This window comes from Penicillium samsonianum (genome assembly GCF_028829775.1).
Source record: "Penicillium samsonianum strain IBT 33392 chromosome Unknown utg000007l_segment0_segment0, whole genome shotgun sequence".
NCBI lineage: Eukaryota > Fungi > Ascomycota > Eurotiomycetes > Eurotiales > Aspergillaceae > Penicillium > Penicillium samsonianum.
The window spans coordinates 2150117-2169997 of record NW_026643265.1 but is presented as its reverse complement, the minus strand read 5'-3'; the positions used below and the strand labels follow the sequence as shown (position 1 = coordinate 2169997).

The window sequence follows — 19881 nt, the reverse complement described above, 5'->3', positions numbered from 1 at the left end:
GTCTTCGCGTTCCCTTGATCACACATTACGTAGATCGACATAGTCATCTCCCGGTAAGGCCGCTCCAACGAGAATTTTCCCTGGATGATAGAAGTGGAAAATCGATTGCACAATGAACATCGGGACTGCATCGAAAAGGTACATGTATACCTCGTGTGAATACAGATAGCCATCCATTCCTTCAACATTTTCGATGATTCGAAAAATGCAGCGCCCAATAACCAGTGCAGAGACGAGGAGTAAGATATGGAGAAGCCGATGCCAGGGACCACCGATAATATCGAGACCAGACCGGCGCAGTCGTATCAGAAATGCAACAGAAACGTAGAGAAAGAACCCAAAGAAGATCAGTTGAATAATGAGTCCAACAATGAGTATCTTCTGGCCGATGTTACGCATGCTGTCGACAGTCTGCATGCCGCCACCTGATAGCTGCAGGAGAAAGGCGGCAGTGTCGCCCGATACAAAGATTTTGGTAACTTTTCGTGGGGCCACAATAGATAGATCAGGTTTACCGACAAACATGACGATACGTCCATAGATCACGTAGACTGTTGCAGCATAGAGTGAGGGTGGGAGAATGATGAACATCGATTGGCCAATGTAAGCCACAAGACTCTCCGGGTTACTTGCTGACATCAATCGGAAGATGTAGCCCAGTGTCATCACTAGAGCGATACGTGGTCAGCGTCTTTTAATCTAGTTTCAAATTCACTGCTAAGGAGAACCAACTGAAAGCACCGATGAGAAAAGCTGTGAAGAACCATGTCTTTAGTTTGAACATTTGCCAAAGGTGAATGAATGCACTTGCTCCAAACAAAACCATCACAATACCAGCCCCTGCCTTGCTAGGATCATAAGGATAGTAGTTTGAAGCACCCATAGTAGACAAAAGGGTTTGTCAAAGTTCGAGAGAACGAGATATAGAGGAAGAAATATGAAATTTCGCACAATCTCTCTTGTGACCAAAAGCAAACAGTAAGATGAGAAAAGAGCGTGATTTCCTTCGGTACCGAAGCTCCCCTAAAGTTCTAGGAAAACAGTAAGAAGAATGCGTGCATTTCAAGATAAAAATAAGAAGCTTAAGAGGTGTTGAACTCCTAAATGTAGCATCTCACTCGATCAAAACTTGCACCAGGCAACCCAGCCAGTTTCTCGTGGCTGACACACCAGGAGCCTAAACTAAAGGGATGCCTCATGTGCTATTTTGAATACAGAAAATTCCACTAGTATCCAAAACAACGGGAACTAGCACATATCTTTCACTCGTATCTAGATTAGAGCAATCCCAGCTAGACCCGCCCTGGGGAGTGAACTGGAGCTGAAGTATCAGGCATCGGAAGTCTCATTGGTTGGACTTGAGTTAGAGAACAGAAAGGGGTTGGCAGTGGATCCGCTGCGTTATCATGTTTGAGTACTTATAATTATTTATATGTCGATACCTTAGGCATACACGCGGCACAAAAGGTTTGTGGTTGGACCGGATTTGACCCGAACACGCGGAATAGATGGACCAATCGTGAGAGCGGCAGTACGCGTATTCGAACGATGGCTCCACATACTGTAGATAAAGTTGCACGATGGACCGTGCATACGCGGAATTACGCCCTGTTGAGTCGTTAGAATGGTTAAAATGGGTATGAGACTTGAGCTACCTAAATGGCCTTACCTTGTGGGTATATATGACACAGGTGCGTATACCGGGCTGATTGAACCGAGGTTGAATTCTATTAACATTGCCTAGAATAATCATAAATGGGGCGATCAATAGGATGGAGAGGATCTGTTCATCTACTCACAGGATGGCATGGAACTGGTCAAAGCCACTGCTCACGAGAGAATGCCCCTATACAAAAATATCATAGATTTCAATGCACGGTAATTTAAAGTGAGGCCCTTTGCTATGTTAGTTTACAAACTCTCAATGTATATCTATTTCCGACGAAGGTTACTTAGAACTCCCTCTTCATTTTCAGTATTTATAACAGGAACAAAAATTGGAACAGAAAGCACCAAACCAAATACAAGTCCCTTTGATGGCCCAGGTAGAGAAACGAACCTCGACTGAGAGTTGGAAATGACCGACGAGCACGTAGCATCGACTTTTGATTTACTCTCGATCGGGGGCTATGTCACTCGATATTTCTATATCCGTTTTTACTGACAAAAAGGCCCCAGGCACCGTATCCTCCTCTCTGAACGGTCAGGGCTAAAAACCTCGAGCCAGACAACAAAAGTGATTGCAAATGATAAAATACCCCCAACCAGAGCCATTGGTCTTCATCCACCCAGAACCAAAAGGTTTACAAGGACACGGTTTTGAGGATAGGGCGCACAAGTGCAAACAATTGACTTAGTCGAAGCTGGCTAAAGTGGCAGACGGAAAAAACGTTGGAAGGTGGAAAAATGCCAACGAAACTCAAACGTTGTCTGATAGATTTCTGATCAAACAGGTGGTGAGCTGCGTGTATAGGTAGGCTGGCGTTGGTGATCCTCGAATCCCCGAATGATAGACTGGCGATGTACCTGTCCCTTCGATGATTCCGCCAAATACTTCCCTTCTTTAGCTCTCGCCTGAATAATGCGTTTCCTCGTTTTGGAATGCGTTGCCGTATACAAGCTTTTTATCATACCATGGGCAGGATATGCCACCAATCCCAGTGCCGCTGCGATAAGGGGTTTAGCGATTATCGAGCTTGGTGATTGAGATGCACATACCTGACGACACCTTGGTGGTGACTCCGAGAGTTCCCTTTGCAATGCCTTTCACAACGTCCTTTGCTCCCTCTTCCCGGCCTCCTTTGTAAGGCTGAGTAAAGATGTCGGTTAGACCTTCCGTCATGCCATGAGTAAAGTTCTTTCCGGCAAAGGTAGCTCCTGATTTCCAATCCCGGATAATGCCGTGATCCTTCACCTCATCACCATATAGACGCGGCACAGCCCTTCGTCCATCACTCACTGCTAAAGGCATATCTATCAGCATGCCTTTATACCAAAAGCCAACCATCTTCCCGGCACTCTTCGCTGATCCTTTAAGTGTCAAGCCTATAGATCTCAACTTCGAATCGTTTTTGCCGTTCGGAAAATCCACGGATGTAGCTATTGGGGATTCGATGCTCGAGGCTCGAGAGGAGGATTCCGGAATATTAACTTTCGAATGAGCAGCGCGACGAAAGTCTTGATACGGACGGTAGAAGATATCGCTTGATACCTGGAGAACATCGGTGCCGGTACCAATAAGTGAGGAAGTGATACCTGTCACCGGATCCCACCGTCGATTCTGGATGTGTATTGGGCGGATTTTGTGGCTGTTTTATTGGTCAGGTTCGGTATAATAAGGTAAAGTGAGGAAATATACTGACAGATGAAGATCAGTCAACTTGATGCGGTAGTATTCTAGTAAGATTTCCGCAGCAATTTTCGATAAATACAGTGAGGGTTTAGATGATTTCTTGAGCCGCCACACTGCGGGTTCTGAGGTAAGAAGCTGACATCGCATATTATCAAATGGCAGGTTGCGATGAAAAGAGGCGACTGCCGCCGCGACCCCAGATTCATGGCTCATCTGGTTTGCGACATCTTGTGCAGCAGCCTGTGCGCCTGGGTGTAGACAAAACTGGATAGCTTCAGCTAGATTTTGTGCATTCAAAGATCGATGTGGTATAGGCTTTGGTCCAAGCCCTCGAGATGCGACCATGTTTCCCCAGAATAGTTGACTGAAAGGGATTAGCCGGAATTCATGTTCTAGAATCGGTCAAACGTACTCTCCGAAGAAGGGTATAATAACGGTAGACCTTCCAAAACGCAGACCACAAGCTGTGGTTCCTGCACCGCCGTGGTGAACAACGGCGTCAACATGTTGGAACAGCCATTCATGCGGGCAATCGTCAAGATAGAAGATCTGATCGTCCGAAGAGGCCTCCTTGCTTCCAAGCTTACTCCAACCACGAGATATGATTGCGCGAACACCTAGTGACTTGACGGCCTGTAGAATCATAGTAGTCATAGCAGCCGGGTCATCTATAACGATGCTACCAAAACCAATGTATACCGGGCGACTACCGTGTCGAAGGAATGAATCGAGTTCAGCCGGCGGCGAATAATCTGGAACAGACCGGAAGAAAAAACCGCAGACATCGATATATGACGGCCAGTCTAATGGTTTAGGCATAAGACTCGGAGACCAGCAGTAAGTAAAAGGCACTTTGAGGGTTTCCGCTAGATAAGGCCCCTCCGTAAGCGGTATTGGTTCTAAATCGAGTGAGGCTCTCCACTCGTTAATGATATCACCAAGACTGGGTTCGACGTTAGCATAAAATATAAAATTTTAAGGAGTTAGAGCCCTAGGGTCCCTAGATCTATTACCCTTGCCACGTCATCCATTCAACAACACCATAGGAAATATAGTTAGCTATTTTCGGTTCGGTCGTCGAATACTTCATATTTGCCAGAGGATGCGGAAAAGACCTTGTACTACTCCATGGCATCGTGAACATCAGATGTAATGGAATAGACAAAGCTTGTGCACAGTGAATGTGGGCGAAGCTCGGAGGATTAGCAATAATTGCATCAGCCACAAAAGGCTCGTGGCTCTCTTTATCATCGCTAACACATGAATCTCAGCAGCCTTGAAGCATCTCGGCGACCATAGCACGTTTGCGCTGGATTTCTCCATCCCGTAGGCTCTTCATCTGGGGAATCAAGCCTGGGTTCTTCACCATATAGGCCATAAGCTCCAAGGGGTCCCCACCAATGGGATAAAATTCCAAACCCGAATCACGAACAAAGGACTCGAAAACCCCGTGAGTTGCGATTCGCACACGGTGGCCATGGCGTTGAAGATCATTTCCTAGTGCGATAAAGGGCTAAACATCTCCTCGGCTGCCGACTACTTGGATAACAATGTTGAGTTGAAGGTCACATGTATCAGGAAAGGTAGCTGGATATGGTGGTGGCGTTTGGGGTTGTTGTTCCTCATGCGAGAAGGGAATCAATTTTGCAACTGTTTTGCAGACTGAGGAATCAAGATCGACCTCAATACGACCATCATCTACCAAAAGTTAACATTGGATGCATCGTGCGAACTTGAGAGGTTTATGCTGATAGACAGATTTGCTTAGGCTAGTACCTTTGACATTTGCTCCTTCTTTGGACCAGCCAATAGCCTCAAGAATAGAATATCTTGGGGGTTGCTCTTCCATGAGTATCGAACGTGCCACTGTGAAGGTTTCTTAGATTCAAAGCCAAGTTTGAGATGGTCGATTTATATAGATAGAGACGATTAATCCAGAAGTAGCGGTCAGAATTCACAAAATTTGATCCCAGCATATAATGTTAATGATTCAGAACTGTAAACGGACACGATACGCTAGTCCAAATCTGGTGAGGTAGTGCATTTAGCGCAAACCACCCACCAATCAAAGACGCCAAAATCCCTTTCAACCCACGAGAGCGGGAACGACACACTACTTTGCTTGCAAACATATCTCTAAAAACTTGAAAAAAACCTAATGCACTTGGCGGAGAGCTCGTGCTAGGCTTTATTTGTTATATTTTTGGCCCACTGGGAAGAAACTATTGATATATTATGTTTAATTAGGCTCCAGGGCTGGAATCTGGATTGCTAGTAATAAACATACTCTCGGTAGACCAATCAACAGCGTGTAATTCCGCGTATGCACGACCCATAATGCAACTCTATCTGTGTGGAGTTACCATTATGCGAATCCGCGTACTGCCACCGTCACGATTGGTCCAAAGATATTATGCAGATCTCTTTTCTACTTGGCATCTTCCAAGATTTGTCTTTGAGCGTTTTTTTAAGAACCATTCCTAGTTAGGAAGGCAATATAGAGACTTTCATTGCAACTTTGTACAATTTACGTCCAAAGTATCTATGAATACGTGGTTCCCTACATACATGGGAGACTTCAGGAGTATCTCATCTCCCGCGCGATACCAACTCTTCGATCACAGATGCCACTAGAAATAAACGCTTTAGACATATCGGAAAATTCACTCAGATATTCATATCTGCTATTCTTAGTGCTAACCGGGGTAAATCTGTTCGAATCATCAGGGAGTTTGATTATCACCTGACACCCCTTACACATAAAGCGGACTATGTAGGTACTAGTTTAGGCAGTGGATACACTACCAGGCACAATTCATCCATACTATTTATAGACCCTAGATCGTAGGCTCTACGTTGTAGAAGGCTTAATGTGAATCATACGATTGCGAGACTGTTCGATGACGTTAAATCTGAAAAAGTACCATTATGTTAAATCGTGTTCGTATTTTATGTTGCCCCTTCAGGTGCTATAAATATCAGATGTCCCTTCCTGTGTTGTGTTGGATAGTATGCTCAACCTTTTTACTGCAACGCTTTACAAATGTTTTTACCCAAATCCCTTTCCTTGCTCTTAGCTCTCTCGGCCACCTCGTTTGCCAGCCCGGACTGCAAAATCTCACCTGCTCATTCGTCATGGCCTTCTTATGATGAGTGGGGCGCACTAAATCGTTCTATTGAAGGAGTCCTGATCAAAACTGCCCCGGTTGCCTCATCTTGCTATCTCGGCAACCCGTTTAATTCGTCCGAGGATTGTGCGGACCTGCACAATAAATGGTCATATGCAGCATTTCATGCCGCCTTGCCAGAGAGTATTGACTTTCCAATCTGGACGAACAACTCCTGCCTGCCAAAGGGTGTAGCTGGCTACCTAGAGGAAAAAGGCTGCAGCATCGGTGGCCTGCCACAATATGTTGTGAACGCTACGACAGAGAAGCATATCGCCACGGCGATGAAATGGGCCTCCCAAAGGAACATCCGGATCGTCGTGAAAGGAACAGGACATGATCTCAATGGCCGGTATGTTATTTCGATGATTAGTACAATTATAAGTCTCATTGGCTGATTTTGAATTAGGTCAACCGGGGCATTCGCAATTTCTATCTGGACGCACAATTTCAAACACATCAAAAGAAACAGGGCCTGGCTATTACCGGATCGTAATGAAACAGCAGATGTTTTAGTGTGCGGCAGCGGAAATAACTGGGGCTCTGTCTACACCGCAGCCCACCGTCTTAACAGAAGTGTCGTCGGTGGTGAAGATGCTACTGTAGGACTCGGGGGCTTGATCCAAAACGGCGGCCATGGATACTTATCTAGCCACTACGGACTTGCATCGGATCAAGTATATCAAGTCACCGTGGTCACTACCGATGGCCGACTTCTCGTTGCGAACAGTGTGCAGAATGAAGACCTCTTTTGGGCTGTTCGTGGTGGCGGTGGAGGTCAATATGGAGTGGTGACGGAATTTATTTTGAGGACACACCCCGTCCCACGAAATGTTGTTAAAGGGAGCCTTTCCTTCTATGCAGCTAGCAAGTCTAACATAAGTGAAAACGCCTCTTGGAACGCCTTATCTGATGTTGTTTCTCTCATTCCGGAACTTATGGATGATGGATTTCTTGGCAACTTTACCGCATACACCAAAACAAGTACAATGGCCCTAGGCCTTCGTGAGGCACCACTTGGCGTCGCAGCAGTGATCGGGCTCATTGGTTTCAATATAACAACTGAACACATGGACACCATTGTTAACAAGCTAGCAAGCCGGGTCAACGACATTGGCTCCGGTAGCTACCTAAACATTTCGATTGAACTAGCGTCTACCCAGAGTTACTGGTCCTTTGTCAACCCAGATCCTTTGCTTAGCAACACCGCCGGTGCTGTCAGCTTGATGACCAGTCGCCTAATGGGCCGGAGGGAGCTATCAGACATTGCTCAGAACAAATTGACTGCATACTTACAGCAGGCCCTAGCTTCCGAAGACCCGGAAGCCGGAACAATGTTGTTGTTCGGGTTACAAGGAGGTCGTGGGCCTGCTAGTGTCCCAGAGCACATGCGCGGTAGCGTTCTTCCTGCTTGGCGCAGCGCATATGCTCATGTTTTCACGTTGGGCGCATCGATCAACGCAACAGGGGACGCAAGCGAGTCCTTGAAAGCTGCTGCGGATTACTATGAAGCCGTCAAGGAACCTATCTGGAGAAAATGGGCACCCAACACCGGGTCCTATATGAACGAGGGCAATCCGTTCAGTGGCACCTGGAAGAAAGATTTCTATGGCGAAAACTACGACAAGCTTCTTTCGGTCAAGCGCAAGTATGATCCTTCTGAGAGCTTGTTTGTCTGGAGTGGTGTCGGCAGTGACCTCTGGAACAATGACCTCAGGACTGGTCTGCTATGCCGAAAGGCATCATGAACAGGGAAAACTTCCCTTTGGAAAAGGAAAACCTCTGAGCTGGGCTTGTTGTTTTGTATGAGATAGAAATAAATGAGGGAATGGTTTTGCCCTCTGGGTGTCCTTTCCTTCCTATCCCTTTTGTTTCTTTGTGCTTTTTGTACCGGAGACCAACATACCCTATGCTCGAAGGTTCAAATCGTGTACAAAACGCAGCGGATATGTTTTCATAGACATAGCAGAGAAATAGCTTATAGGCAAAATGTATTATTCTAGTGAATTCGTTTTCCGGTTGACCTGCCATGGAAACTTGAAGTAATGTACTAGCTGGGGCAATCCGAGACAGCCATATAGTATAGAGACACAATGTATGTCCATGTGACAGTGATTTATCAAGTACGCGATACGTTCAGGCGTGCAGATGAACATGGCGGATCTGAGATCTACAATCGAGGTGCTCTTCAATCTGAAAGATCGCAGTGTACGTCGGACCAGCACGCAAGACGCAATCGCTGGTATGAGAGTTTGGAGAGTGACTGCGCCTACAATAGAACTCGGAAACTTGGAGAATGGGGGGTTTATCGGCCCTTCGGACAAGACGGTCCCTAACCAGGGTTAATCGTGGTCGAACACATGATGATCACGCACCAAAAGCTTCTTGAGGCACTGCGTTGAGGAAGGGGTCTCTTGTGGTATGTAGATTTATCTCTACCCCTACAAGCCCCTTCCTCACTGTCTATGCCCTCAACGTCATCGCTTGGGGTGCCATGCTATCCCTCCTCTTGCTAAACGCGGTTCGATGAGCAAGCTGCACAAGGGTGGGTTAAAATCGACTCGCGAATCATCCATAGCATCCGGTATGATCTATCCCCTCCACTGCGCCGCCAGTAGTGGCGCTATTCAGAGGGTAAAAGCGCTTCTATCAGCCGGCGCGGATATTCATACCGGCACTACCCCAGGTGGAAAGACAGCGCTTCACCTGGCTGCGAGCAGGTCACTCCAGAATACGGTCCATTTCTTGATTCAAAGAGGCCTGGATCATCGGCTGACTGATACTGAGGGACACACAATGGTTCACTATATGTCTCTAGGGGGATGATACGAGCCCTTGAGTGTCAAGGACTTTCTTGTCGCCGAGAACCTTTACGACTCCTCGATGGAATCTGAGCTCGTTAGACTTAGACCTTTTTAATAATTACCCTGGAATACTAGAATTAATTTCGTTTCCGCGATATGCAGATCAAGAATGAATGCGATGCGTAAACGGCAAATATATATACCAAAACAAACATCAGATTCACATCCAAAAACATATTGAAGTCTTCTTACATATAACATCCCTAGTTATCATGTTGAGTCGCCTGGGAAGATTGATCGTACTATTAAAGCCTTCCATTGTCAACGAAAGCATCTTATAAACGAAAGGCCGGGTTTGGCCGAGTGGTGTAAGGCGATTGACTAGAACTTTCTTAACATCTTTCTAAAATCAAGACCTTCCTTTATCAATTCTGTTCGCAGGCGCATTCCAATCATGCAGCCGTCGTTATATTTTTGCTATTCTGGTTGACACTCTCCAATTTTTTTTACCACAGAGGAAAGACCCAATGATAAAGACGATATAAATGGTCTTGGTTCATTGATATCTTGGTATCAGAAGCTGGGTTGTATTAGCTTCGCTCTAAGAGACTTTTTAGTTTTTAATTTTTCATTTCTGCCCGGTTAGGGCTTTCAATATCGAGTAACTTGATGTCAACCGATATCATGCCGGTTATGAGAGGCAATTCTTTGAGAAAAGCTTTCCATGATAATAATAATAATCGACTGCTGCTGTGGGCCTATCCTTGACGTAGGACACTAACAATCCGGCCTGTTTAGCTTGATATAATATCAGGGGTGTTATATTTGGGCCTATATTAGTAGTTATACGCAGATAGTAAAAGAGGGAGCATCAGACAATGGGGCATTCTTATAAATGTGAAGCTTCTTTTTGTATTATCTACTTACAGGATTCACAGAGTCGCAGTAACGAAAAAAGGAGGCTGCCCCGTGCTAGTCATAGATATCTTTCTACTGGTTCCCAAGGTGAGAAGAGTCGCGCCCCAAGCGTGCAGGAAATATAAATTACCATAGGCCAGGAGAGGACAGCATAGGGCAAGTTTACCGAGACGAATTTGGCATTTTGCAGGGCTCGGATTCATTGCTCGACCAGTATACTCAATATCCAGATGGTGATTGTGGTTATGTACAGCAAGTCCCCGTCTCTAAGGTGCAAATTTCAGAGCGCTTTAACTTCATACAGTCCAAGCTTTGGTCCAGCGCAAAAGTGAGTCTTCGAAGCTCTGCAGGAGCGCAACCAGTGCCTTTCGCCGAGGGAGAATCATGAGGGTTTTCTTGTGCTTCGTTATCAGACTGCCTCTCAGACAGTCCTGAAGACCGAGCAGAGTAAAACGTATGAGACCGACCAAACTCCCTGTTTGAGTGTGATATAGAAGAGTAAGATAGCCACGTTAGAGAATAGGAGGGTGATATATGGGGAAAAGTGGGCGAGGTAGGGGAAAAAGCGGGTGATATAGGAGAATAGGCGGCCGATGTAGGAGAATAAGCAGTAGGAGAACAAAGTGTAGTAGAAGTAGAACCATTAGACTCCAAGCGAAGAATCCCCTCCGTTGTTGGATGATGTGTCGGTGGCATTGCTTATTCGGTCTGAGCAAAACCACAATTCGATCACGATCCGGGATGGGTTTTAGGCCACGACGATTTTTTTTATTACAGTTGCTCATCAATTACGCTACAAGATCGCGGAAGATCCAACGAGAGTCATATACCCGAATCTCGACAAAGACCTAAACATGCCGACGTTTGAGGCTAGCTGTCTATAAAATGCGGAGTTTCTTGCCCCCACGGTCTCTACGCCCCTATTTAAGTAACACAAATTTGTCTATAAAACAATTGACTGCCCTATTTACGAGCCTAGAGACACTTTTTGAACCCGAATTAGAAGCCTAATAGTTGTTGTTAGCAAATTTGATTCCTGCTGAAATGGGTGCACGAGGACCTACCCTTTTCTGTGTTACCCTCACCCATGCTTTTGCTGCTGCTGCTTCCACTCTGGATAGCGCCCATGATTCCATCCATGTAAGGCGCGCCACTCCACTTCTGGTGGGTGAGAACATCGACACCGAGCTCCTTTTCGCGGGCCTGGACAAGACGGACGTAAGCCAACATACCCTCATCCTTGAAAGCACGGGATAGTTCGGTCGTGATGGTGGCGTTAGAGTGCAGACCAGCCAGGGAAATGAGTTGCAGGACAAATCTGAAAGAAGTTAGCGAATCCTAGCGAGGTAGATGCAGTGTTGGGCTTACCCTTGCTTGGCAATATCCCAAATAAAGGACTTGAGGGAAGCCTCATCAAATCCTTGTCCCATCCAATTGAATGAAGGGCTGAGGTTGTAGACAAGCTTCTTGCCGGGGTACGCCGCCCGCACTTCGCCGGCCAGCTTTCCGGCCTTCTCGACATCTGGGTCACCGGTTTCAACCCAGAGAAGGTCTGCGTAAGGAGCAAACTCCTTCGCGCGCTTGGTCGCAGCAGGGAACCCTGCGGAGTAGTGGTAGAATCCCTCGCGAGTGCGCGGGCTATCACATGACCACACAACAGGTGTTTTGGCGTAATCGTTCGCCAAGGCACGGCGACGGGAGAAGGAGAGATCGGGGTTCTTCTTAACATAGGCCTTGTACGCATCCCGAGAAGACTGGGGAGCGCCCTCTGCCTCAAGATGAGCATCGACGGCTACATATTATTAGTAAATGGGATCGTTTGATACAGAATCAATAAACATACCTTCGTCGAGTGTAACAAGCTTGTGACTCTTGACCCAGTCAAGCTCGAATGCATCTATCTCTTTGGGCGAGGCGCCCTCTCGTTCCATAGCTTGGAGGGTCTCTGCCAGAGGTTCCACATCCTCCGTGATACCAAGGATGAATTCGTGATCACGCACATCGATGGCGCTGCTGATGAGCCGGCCGCTCTCGGAGTCTGTTCGGGCAATGACCAGGTTCTCACATCCCATCATATCCCACTGGAATCGGGCTGCGACCAGTCGGTTGATGTGTTCTCCCATTGGGACGATCACTTTGCCTGCAAGGTGGCCGCATTTCTTCCCGCCATGCAATTGATCCTCGAAGTGAACGGCCGCGGCACCATTCTCTGCAAATAATTTGGCGAGTTTGAGAACAGCCGATAAACCACCATGGCTGCACCGAGAGAATTAGTAAGTAATACTTCGTGCTTTCAATCCCAATTATTAACGTACCCGGTATCACCATCCGCAATGATTGGTCGCATATAATCAATGTAAGGTGTGGCCTTCCGCTGTTCCGGGGTCATCTTTCGCCTCGTATCCCAATGTTTCCGGTCGTGCATGGACTGGGCCTTGAACAGACGCTGGACCTGGTTCGGGACGGTATTGTAGGGATAATCGCCGAAATCGGGGGATACCTCGTTGGTACTTGTCAAAAGTGAAGAGCAAGCCCAACCCGAGATATACAGAACCTCTTGGTTGGGGGCTTGCTGCGTCATTTGGACGGGGTCGATAGCTCCCACTTTTTTGCAGAACCAAGGTCAGATTTGTCACAATTGGAGCTCAGTTGGTCAAGGACTCACTGGTATGAACGGGCTGACCAGCAGCCGCTCGCTCATTGAGAAGATTAAAAAGCTTCCGCGCCATCAAAGAACTGGGGTATGTTTGTTGCAAGGAGCCGCGCTTGCTCACAACATCTGCCGCCGTGTAAGGGCGCTTGATGCCTTCGTAGCGTGGCGAATTCCACCACGATTCCACATCGCGAAGCTGTTGTTCGTAAAGCGCATCTTCAGCTGCACCTGCTTTCTCTGGTGTGGACAGCAGCTGGTATGCGTCTGAGGGAAGGGTGGTAGATACGGGTGGCTGCACAGGCGTCATCCGAGTATAACCGCTTGTGAAAGGTCGCAATGAACGCGCAGAAACAGTAGACACAACGGGAACGCGTCGAGGCAAACGTCGTATCGAGCGGAACATGGCTGACGGTATAAGTAGAAGAACAAATAATTGGTGAATTGAAACAGAGAGAAACTAAATAAAAGGAAGAAACAAAAAACAAGGGCTCCGCTTGACCTCGGGCCGTGAACATCTGGGGTTTCCCCGCCACTGACTTCGGAGGTCCGAAATTCGCTACATGACTAATCCCGGACAAGGCGGGTCCGCCTGTAAGCGGAACCTCGGGATTACAACATGGGGACTACGACACGGCTACATAGTACTTCGTACATGATAACTATTCATTTGCCTGTATGTGCAATCTTTGTGCCTCGCTCCTTATTCTCAGCTCCAACAGTCTCTCTATATCTGAATATGCCGCCCAAAATTGTCGGTTAGCGGTCGGGATGTTGGTTGTAGACAGCATGCTCTCAAGATCTACGATCTCATGTGCCCTTGAAAACAAGTGAAAGGGCCCTTATTGTCATATATTAGGACTGGCACAATTTTCCTGGGCAATATCAGACTTGTCTATAAGTAAGCGACCTTCTCATCCAGGGCTTCAGCGCTCCCAAGGCCAAGACCTCTACAAGTAGAGTCCAGGAACTCCAGTGTTTATTGATAGTATATGTTTTCTACTATAGCACTTGATGATCACTAACTCCACATCCTCGATGTTGAAGATAAAAAGAGGTGCTACTCTTCACGATCCCCGTGGTCGGATCCAGTTTTTCCTCGCCTTGTGGTGGTAATGAAGATTGAAATACTTGTGTTCTACGATGTTGTGGCAGCCTTGCAATTGCCTCTTGATCTGGGGATGGCCTTCAGTTTTACCACCAGTATGCGAAACATTACTACTACATTCGCCAGTACTCTGACTTTAACATCCATCAATCTCAATTGGTATCACTCTCACTTGGGCCTTACATTGCCTACACTTCGGCCTCATTTCAATGTCACTTCACTTTAATCCTTCTCTCAATGAGGGTATTGGACTAATTGTACAACAAACTACACTACACACACATTGGACTACGCTACTCACCTCAGTCAAGCCATCTAACAATTCCAAGGTTTATACTCACAATCATTAATCCAATAGATTCAAATCACTCTTTAAACAAGGTAACCAATAATATGCATACATACTCTACCAGGCACAGGTATGGGTTATAACAGGCTGTGACAGGTGAATCGATTGAACAATGCTATTCAGAGGCTCTATTGAACCACCGCTATTCAAGTCTATATTGTTCAACAACACACACAGAACCATTGTGAGGATTGCTTCAGGCATCACTCAATACACCTCACGTTCAATGGAGACATTCACCTTGGAGAAACAATGTTGAGCATTATTCAAGTCGACTATCAATGGCCTCAATACTGCTTAGTTGCATACGCACATATATAAGTCCTGTAAAATCCATCGGTCTGATCTCTTCGTTTCCCTCTGTAAACCTCACCAATCTCCGACTCCCTCTCCTTTCTTTTCTTGTTCCTTTTTTTGTTTTTTTGTTTTGTTTTTTGAAAATGGTGCTGGACACCATGCCTCCGTTCTCGAAGAGCGGCCTCCAGGTACTTGCTGGCGAGTACCTGGCTGGTCCTCTTCTGAAGTGGGACGAAATGTCCCTGTTCGACCAGCTATTTGCAGCGGGCTCCGAGCCCGAAATGTCTGTTCTGACCTGGGAGCTGACCGAGCTCCTTTGCAACATGGTCATTGTCGTGGGGCCCGGCTCCCCCCAAGCCTACCTCCTCCGTGTCGTTCTCGCGCCCGAGTTTGCGTGGTTCGGCTTGCACTAGGCAGGGATGCCACATCCTGGTAAGTACTCTTCTTCAAGCATCGAAGGAAAGACGCATACTAACCTGCGGTTAGTCGAAGTGTCCACCTACTCCTCCGACCTCCTCAACCTCCTCCACTCCCGCCCCCTGGCCGCATCCGTGGCCCTCCACCAAAACCTGGGGGTCAGCGACGAGTGGAAGTCCCTCGTCCGCCGCCTGTGGGCTCACCTCGAGCCCTACACCTCCTGCCTCCCCGCCGGCCAGCTGCAGTCCGCAGCTGGCAACGACAACGACATCCTTCCGCGGATGGAGGATGTTGAGTATCCTCCTTCGCCTGTTGAGGAGGATCTGGGGGGTGTACTGCCCATGGAGGGCATTGAATTTGTGTCCGTCTCCGGTGTCTACATGGACACCATGATCCGGGATATCTCCCCGGACATGGATGTCTGTGCGGAGCCTGGAACCGGGTCTGCCTCCGCCCCCCCCTCCTCCCACGACGGTGCCTCCCTTCCCCCCTCTGACGGTGCCCTCCCTCCCTGTGGTGCTGCCCTCCCTTCCCGTGGCTGCCCCCTCCACCAACAAGTACCGACAACGGTACTAGTTGCGTCCGTGAAGACTGTTTGTGTCTGTCCCCCCACTTGCTGGAGGTGTCAGTCGCCGTTCGTCTTTTTTTTTCAAATCAAAGATCTTTCCTTTCGTTTTTGTTTTCTTGTAGAATATATTTTTGTCGTAGCTGGTGTAGTTGTACCCGGATTTCTAACGTAGTACCGTCGGAAAAATGATCCCCGCACGATGTTGTTATTGTTTACAATGATGGATACCCACATGTGCACATATATCCACAGATACTCTTGGAATAACACACAAGCCCCTTTAGATCAGCACATTATAAAATTAAATAAGATATAGCCGATGCCCAACCCGGTTGAGATTGCAATGGAAAACACACTTCTCCAAGATCGGCACCCCCGCATTGGCTTATCATCTCCTCTCCGTAGGATTTCCCTATCATCCCCTTACCATTCGCTGTCATCGCCTCTTATCTCCCTGTCTTCATCTCCATATTCCTGTACTTCTCGTTTTCTTCCGTGTGAATGGGTTTCAACATCGACTTGGTATGGAAAGCATTAAATTCCCATCGATTCTAGATCCGCCCGACAACCCGGCATCAGCGCGGGGAAATCTTGTGACACAAAAGCCAAAGCAGACAAAGAGTCGGAATGGTAAGTTAGAGTACTGTGAGGCTACATCTTTTTATTAGCGAAGCAAGAATAACTCAGACGGCCATTCCATATTGTCCACAATATTGACTCGAGTTTCCACTTCCATAGGTTGCATCACCTGCAAGGCAAAGCGGTTGAAGTGCGATGAAATAAAACCATCATGTCACCAGTGCGAAAGACGAAAGGTCCAATGCGGGGGATACAAGAAAGACTTCAAATGGCGGCCATTCGAAGAGACCAACATGGCTTCTGGGCGGCCTACAGTAACAAAAGCCAAGAAAGGTAAGTCACAAGTGCTGTGTGGGTTAGACTTGATATACTCACAAACCCTCTTTAGCAAAACATTCATCCCATCAAGCTCCGTCTGTCGCCAATATTGGCCAGACCTGCCCAACTCCTCCGACGACTGAACAGTCGGCATCACCGATTCGCATACAGTCCCACAAGTTTGATGGCTCTCGTTCGCCTCCAGGCTCCCCTTTGGATAGTTCGCCCATTAGTATCAATAGCTTTCTGTCTACTGAAGCACGTTCGCTTGAAGATCTACCTGTCACACGAGAAGATGTTTCAATGGCTGAGTGCACCGAGCCTCCCCTTGATATCAATGTTTCATTATCCGCCGACTCTCCCCCTTTCAATTTTCTCTCCTTTTTGGACCCCTTTCAAGATTCTCTATCGCTCGCAAACTCGTTGGTTTCTGATGTTGATGCTGATCCTGCTAGGCATATGCCGTTTGGTACAAAGCAGCCAGATCCCGATGCATCTAGGCTGAGCTTCTCTCAGCTCTTGGAGGATGAAAATGATGATATTGAGGAGATCATCCGGAAGTCAGATCCAGGACTGGGGCCTTGGAATTTCACCTTGCCAGAGGGAGATTCTTTCAATCTCGACCCTCCAAGCATGTCAGATAACCCGCCTCTACCACCGGAAAGTCCAGAAATGCTCGTGTTGCGGTTCGACAAGCTCACATGTGGGATTTTATCTATCAAAGATGGTGCATTAGAGAATCCGTGGCGAACACTCATTTGGCCGTTGGCAAAAGACACGCCTGCACTTCGCCATGCCCTCTTTGCTTTGACGGCTTTCCACTCGGGGAAACAAAGCCCCCATCTTCGGGCCCAAGGAGCAAAGCACATGCGCCAGAGCATAACGGCTTTAGTTGGACAGATTCAGAACATGAGGGCAGATGCTGCGCTGGCGACTAGTCTGGCGTTGGCATTTGCCGATACCTGGGACCAACATACCCGCACATGCATTCAACATTTGCGAGGCGCAAAAACATTAATGTGTCAGGTCATCGCGGCCGGGATGCAAGGGGATGTTAGCGACGAGGAACTGGATCGCATCCGGTTTCTGTACAACACATGGTCCTATATGGACGTGATTGCGCGACTAACTTCTTTGGATGAGTGTGGTCCTCAAAACTGGGATTCTTCAATTTTCGAGCTTCCAAGTGATACAGTCCATGATATTGATCCGTTGATGGGATGTGCAACGACTCTATATCCTCTCATGAGTCGGGTCGCGAAGCTGATCCAGCATGTGCGGAAGAGCTCGTCGAACACGGTGTCGGTTGTGGCTCAAGCTATGGAACTCAAAGCTCTTGTCGAGCAATGGGAGCCCCCGCGCTGGTTTGAGCCACCAGATGACCCTAACTCTGAGGTTCAGCATAGCATTCAAGTTGCACATGCCTATCGCTGGGCTATGTTGCTTTACCTGCATCAGGCCGTTCCAGAGATACCCTCCGAGCCGGCCGATGAACTGGCAAAGAGGGTCCTGATCTTGCTTGCCACTGTTCCCTATACCTCCAGGACTACTATCATACAGATGTTCCCTCTCCTAGCAGCTGGCTCTGAGGTTGACACCGACGATGACCGAAAATGGGTCTTGGATCGATGGACCACAATTCAGTCTCGCTTAATGCTAGGTGGCGTAGACCGCTGTTTAGAGGTGTTGAAGGAAGTCTGGGAACGCCGCGACGCAATGAATGCCAGAAGAGAGCGTGAAATGGCTAGTTCGCGACGTGCCGAGTCATTTTCATCCGGAGACAGGGAGAAAATGAGCTCATCATTGCCAACCGATTTCTGCAAATACAGTCTCAATGGTTCCCACAAGAGACCAACAGGAGGAAGATCCGGGAAACCTGCATCGAGGTCTGCGCGACGGGGTTCTGCACTCGCGTCGCTTGAAAACATTGAATTTGAAAGAACTGTGCGTGGCAAACTGCACTGGGTGAATGTTATGGCTGAGTGGGGATGGGAAGGTTGGTTTGACAACTGGCAAACTATTTCATCCAAAAGCTAACTATGCAATTCATAGTTTTCCTTGGCTAGCTCGGCAGCAATAGCCCAAATCTTGGTTGCAAGTCTGGGTGTCGAGCCAAAAGAATCTATTATTCTTTGCGTCCTAGCCTGCTGTACTAACATGACGGCTAACACGGCTAGCAGTCTGAGTTCTTGTGCTTTCCCTGGTTTTTGTTATTATTTCTCATTCATGTGGTTCTTATTTCTTTGTGATAAGGTTGAAATTGTACTATGCAGTCCTGACTTGGTGTTGCCTTGAACCAGCGCGGCGTCTAGGGATCTGTTTCTCTTGTTGATGACTTATGACAACGAAGCTTTTGTTTGTGATTTCGGATTGAGACTCTTTTTCTGCAACCTTGATCTACTCTCTGACTACAAATTATGGTTGATCTAGGAACTAATATGTCCACCATGATGATTCTTTCTTTGGCTTCCACGCTTTTATTCAGCTTTCCAAAATACGCGATACCCCCATTCCGAAACCCCCCAAGCAACTGTCCACCGGCACCCAATTTGAATTTCCAGTAATACGGAAACATGACCAGCTCTATCAAAGCTCTAGCCACATCGTCCTCATTGCCACATCCACCGGATACATCAGCTCGCTCGGCCATCATTACCCGTGTCGGTGTTTAGCACACCTCTATGCCCGGAATACCCACCTACCAACCCTGATCATCCAACGCAATCAGTAAGCCACATTTGCCTTCGTAGGCGCTACTCAGCAAGACCTCGTCCGATATTGTCCCTACTGCGAAAATGTAAACATGCCAGGAACCTATATTTTCGGAGAGACCATTCTCTGATTCTCATGACAGTGTCTGTGATACCCAAGACCCCGGCTTCCCTTACGCGCAGAGGAACTATGTCCTCAGTCGGATTCTTGGGTGGATTGGATATTGAACCATTTCGTGATACAATATGTCCCGGTCCTGATAAAGAGTGCCATATCAGGTGAGTCTGCCTAGATGTTCAGCCAAGTATGTCTTTGACTAGCTAATGCTGCTTTCCGGGCATTGCTGTTGGCTCTAGGATCGACAAGCAGAACCTCTACGACTTCTTGTCCGAGACTAATATCGGCCTAAAGACTATCCCGGACGAAATAGTATTCGGCTTTGAAGATTCCCAGGCTGCGTTCGATTACCTGAATCGGCCAAGCACATGGGCAAAGATGTGGTCAAATTATGGTTTTGAGGGCCACAACAATCTACCAGTATTCGCTCATTCCCACTCTGGGGCATTGGGAATTCGTTAAAATCCGATAAATAGCTACAGGTATTTGATTGTTGGTGAGTGTCCCTAGGGCTAGAGGCGACTA

The 19881-nt window shown here is 47.5% G+C and overlaps 8 protein-coding genes across 8 annotated transcripts; 5 read left to right on the top strand and 3 right to left on the bottom strand.

Annotated features, from left to right (window-relative positions):
• Positions 1–18: 18 nt before the first annotated feature.
• On the bottom strand, positions 19–883 carry N7471_011681 (RTA1 domain-containing protein; the record flags this gene model as incomplete). Its single annotated transcript, XM_057284400.1, has 2 exons — positions 19–668; positions 733–883. The coding sequence occupies 2 exons, from the start codon at positions 881–883 to the stop codon at positions 19–21; spliced, it is 801 nt and encodes a 266-aa protein (XP_057130666.1).
• Positions 884–2445: 1562 nt separating this feature from the next.
• Positions 2446–4487, bottom strand: N7471_011680 (glycosyltransferase; the record flags this gene model as incomplete). Its single annotated transcript, XM_057284399.1, has 5 exons — positions 2446–2666; positions 2719–3308; positions 3363–3716; positions 3765–4295; positions 4366–4487. 5 exons carry the CDS (start codon positions 4485–4487, stop codon positions 2446–2448), a joined length of 1818 nt encoding a protein of 605 aa, XP_057130665.1.
• A 1908-nt stretch (positions 4488–6395) lies between these two features.
• N7471_011679 (FAD-binding oxidoreductase) lies at positions 6396–8267 on the top strand (the record flags this gene model as incomplete). The annotated part of the gene is made up of 2 exons (XM_057284398.1): positions 6396–6871; positions 6929–8267. 2 exons carry the CDS (start codon positions 6396–6398, stop codon positions 8265–8267), a joined length of 1815 nt encoding a protein of 604 aa, XP_057130664.1.
• Positions 8268–8673: 406 nt separating this feature from the next.
• N7471_011678 (uncharacterized protein) lies at positions 8674–8865 on the top strand (the record flags this gene model as incomplete). The annotated part of the gene is made up of 1 exon (XM_057284397.1): positions 8674–8865. One exon carries the CDS (start codon positions 8674–8676, stop codon positions 8863–8865), a length of 192 nt encoding a protein of 63 aa, XP_057130663.1.
• Positions 8866–11240: 2375 nt separating this feature from the next.
• N7471_011677 (methylisocitrate lyase ICL2) lies at positions 11241–13297 on the bottom strand (the record flags this gene model as incomplete). Its single annotated transcript, XM_057284396.1, has 6 exons — positions 11241–11248; positions 11306–11559; positions 11610–12033; positions 12085–12497; positions 12557–12845; positions 12907–13297. 6 exons carry the CDS (start codon positions 13295–13297, stop codon positions 11241–11243), a joined length of 1779 nt encoding a protein of 592 aa, XP_057130662.1.
• Positions 13298–14788: 1491 nt separating this feature from the next.
• N7471_011676 (uncharacterized protein) lies at positions 14789–15058 on the top strand (the record flags this gene model as incomplete). Its single annotated transcript, XM_057284395.1, has 1 exon — positions 14789–15058. The coding sequence occupies one exon, from the start codon at positions 14789–14791 to the stop codon at positions 15056–15058; it is 270 nt and encodes an 89-aa protein (XP_057130661.1).
• Positions 15059–16067: 1009 nt separating this feature from the next.
• On the top strand, positions 16068–18564 carry N7471_011675 (Zn(II)2Cys6 transcription factor; the record flags this gene model as incomplete). Its single annotated transcript, XM_057284394.1, has 3 exons — positions 16068–16260; positions 16318–16542; positions 16598–18564. The coding sequence occupies exons 1-3, from the start codon at positions 16155–16157 to the stop codon at positions 18562–18564; spliced, it is 2298 nt and encodes a 765-aa protein (XP_057130660.1). The 5' UTR covers positions 16068–16154.
• An 864-nt stretch (positions 18565–19428) lies between these two features.
• On the top strand, positions 19429–19818 carry N7471_011674 (uncharacterized protein; the record flags this gene model as incomplete). Its single annotated transcript, XM_057284393.1, has 2 exons — positions 19429–19517; positions 19596–19818. 2 exons carry the CDS (start codon positions 19429–19431, stop codon positions 19816–19818), a joined length of 312 nt encoding a protein of 103 aa, XP_057130659.1.
• Between the last annotated feature and the right edge of the window lie 63 nt (positions 19819–19881).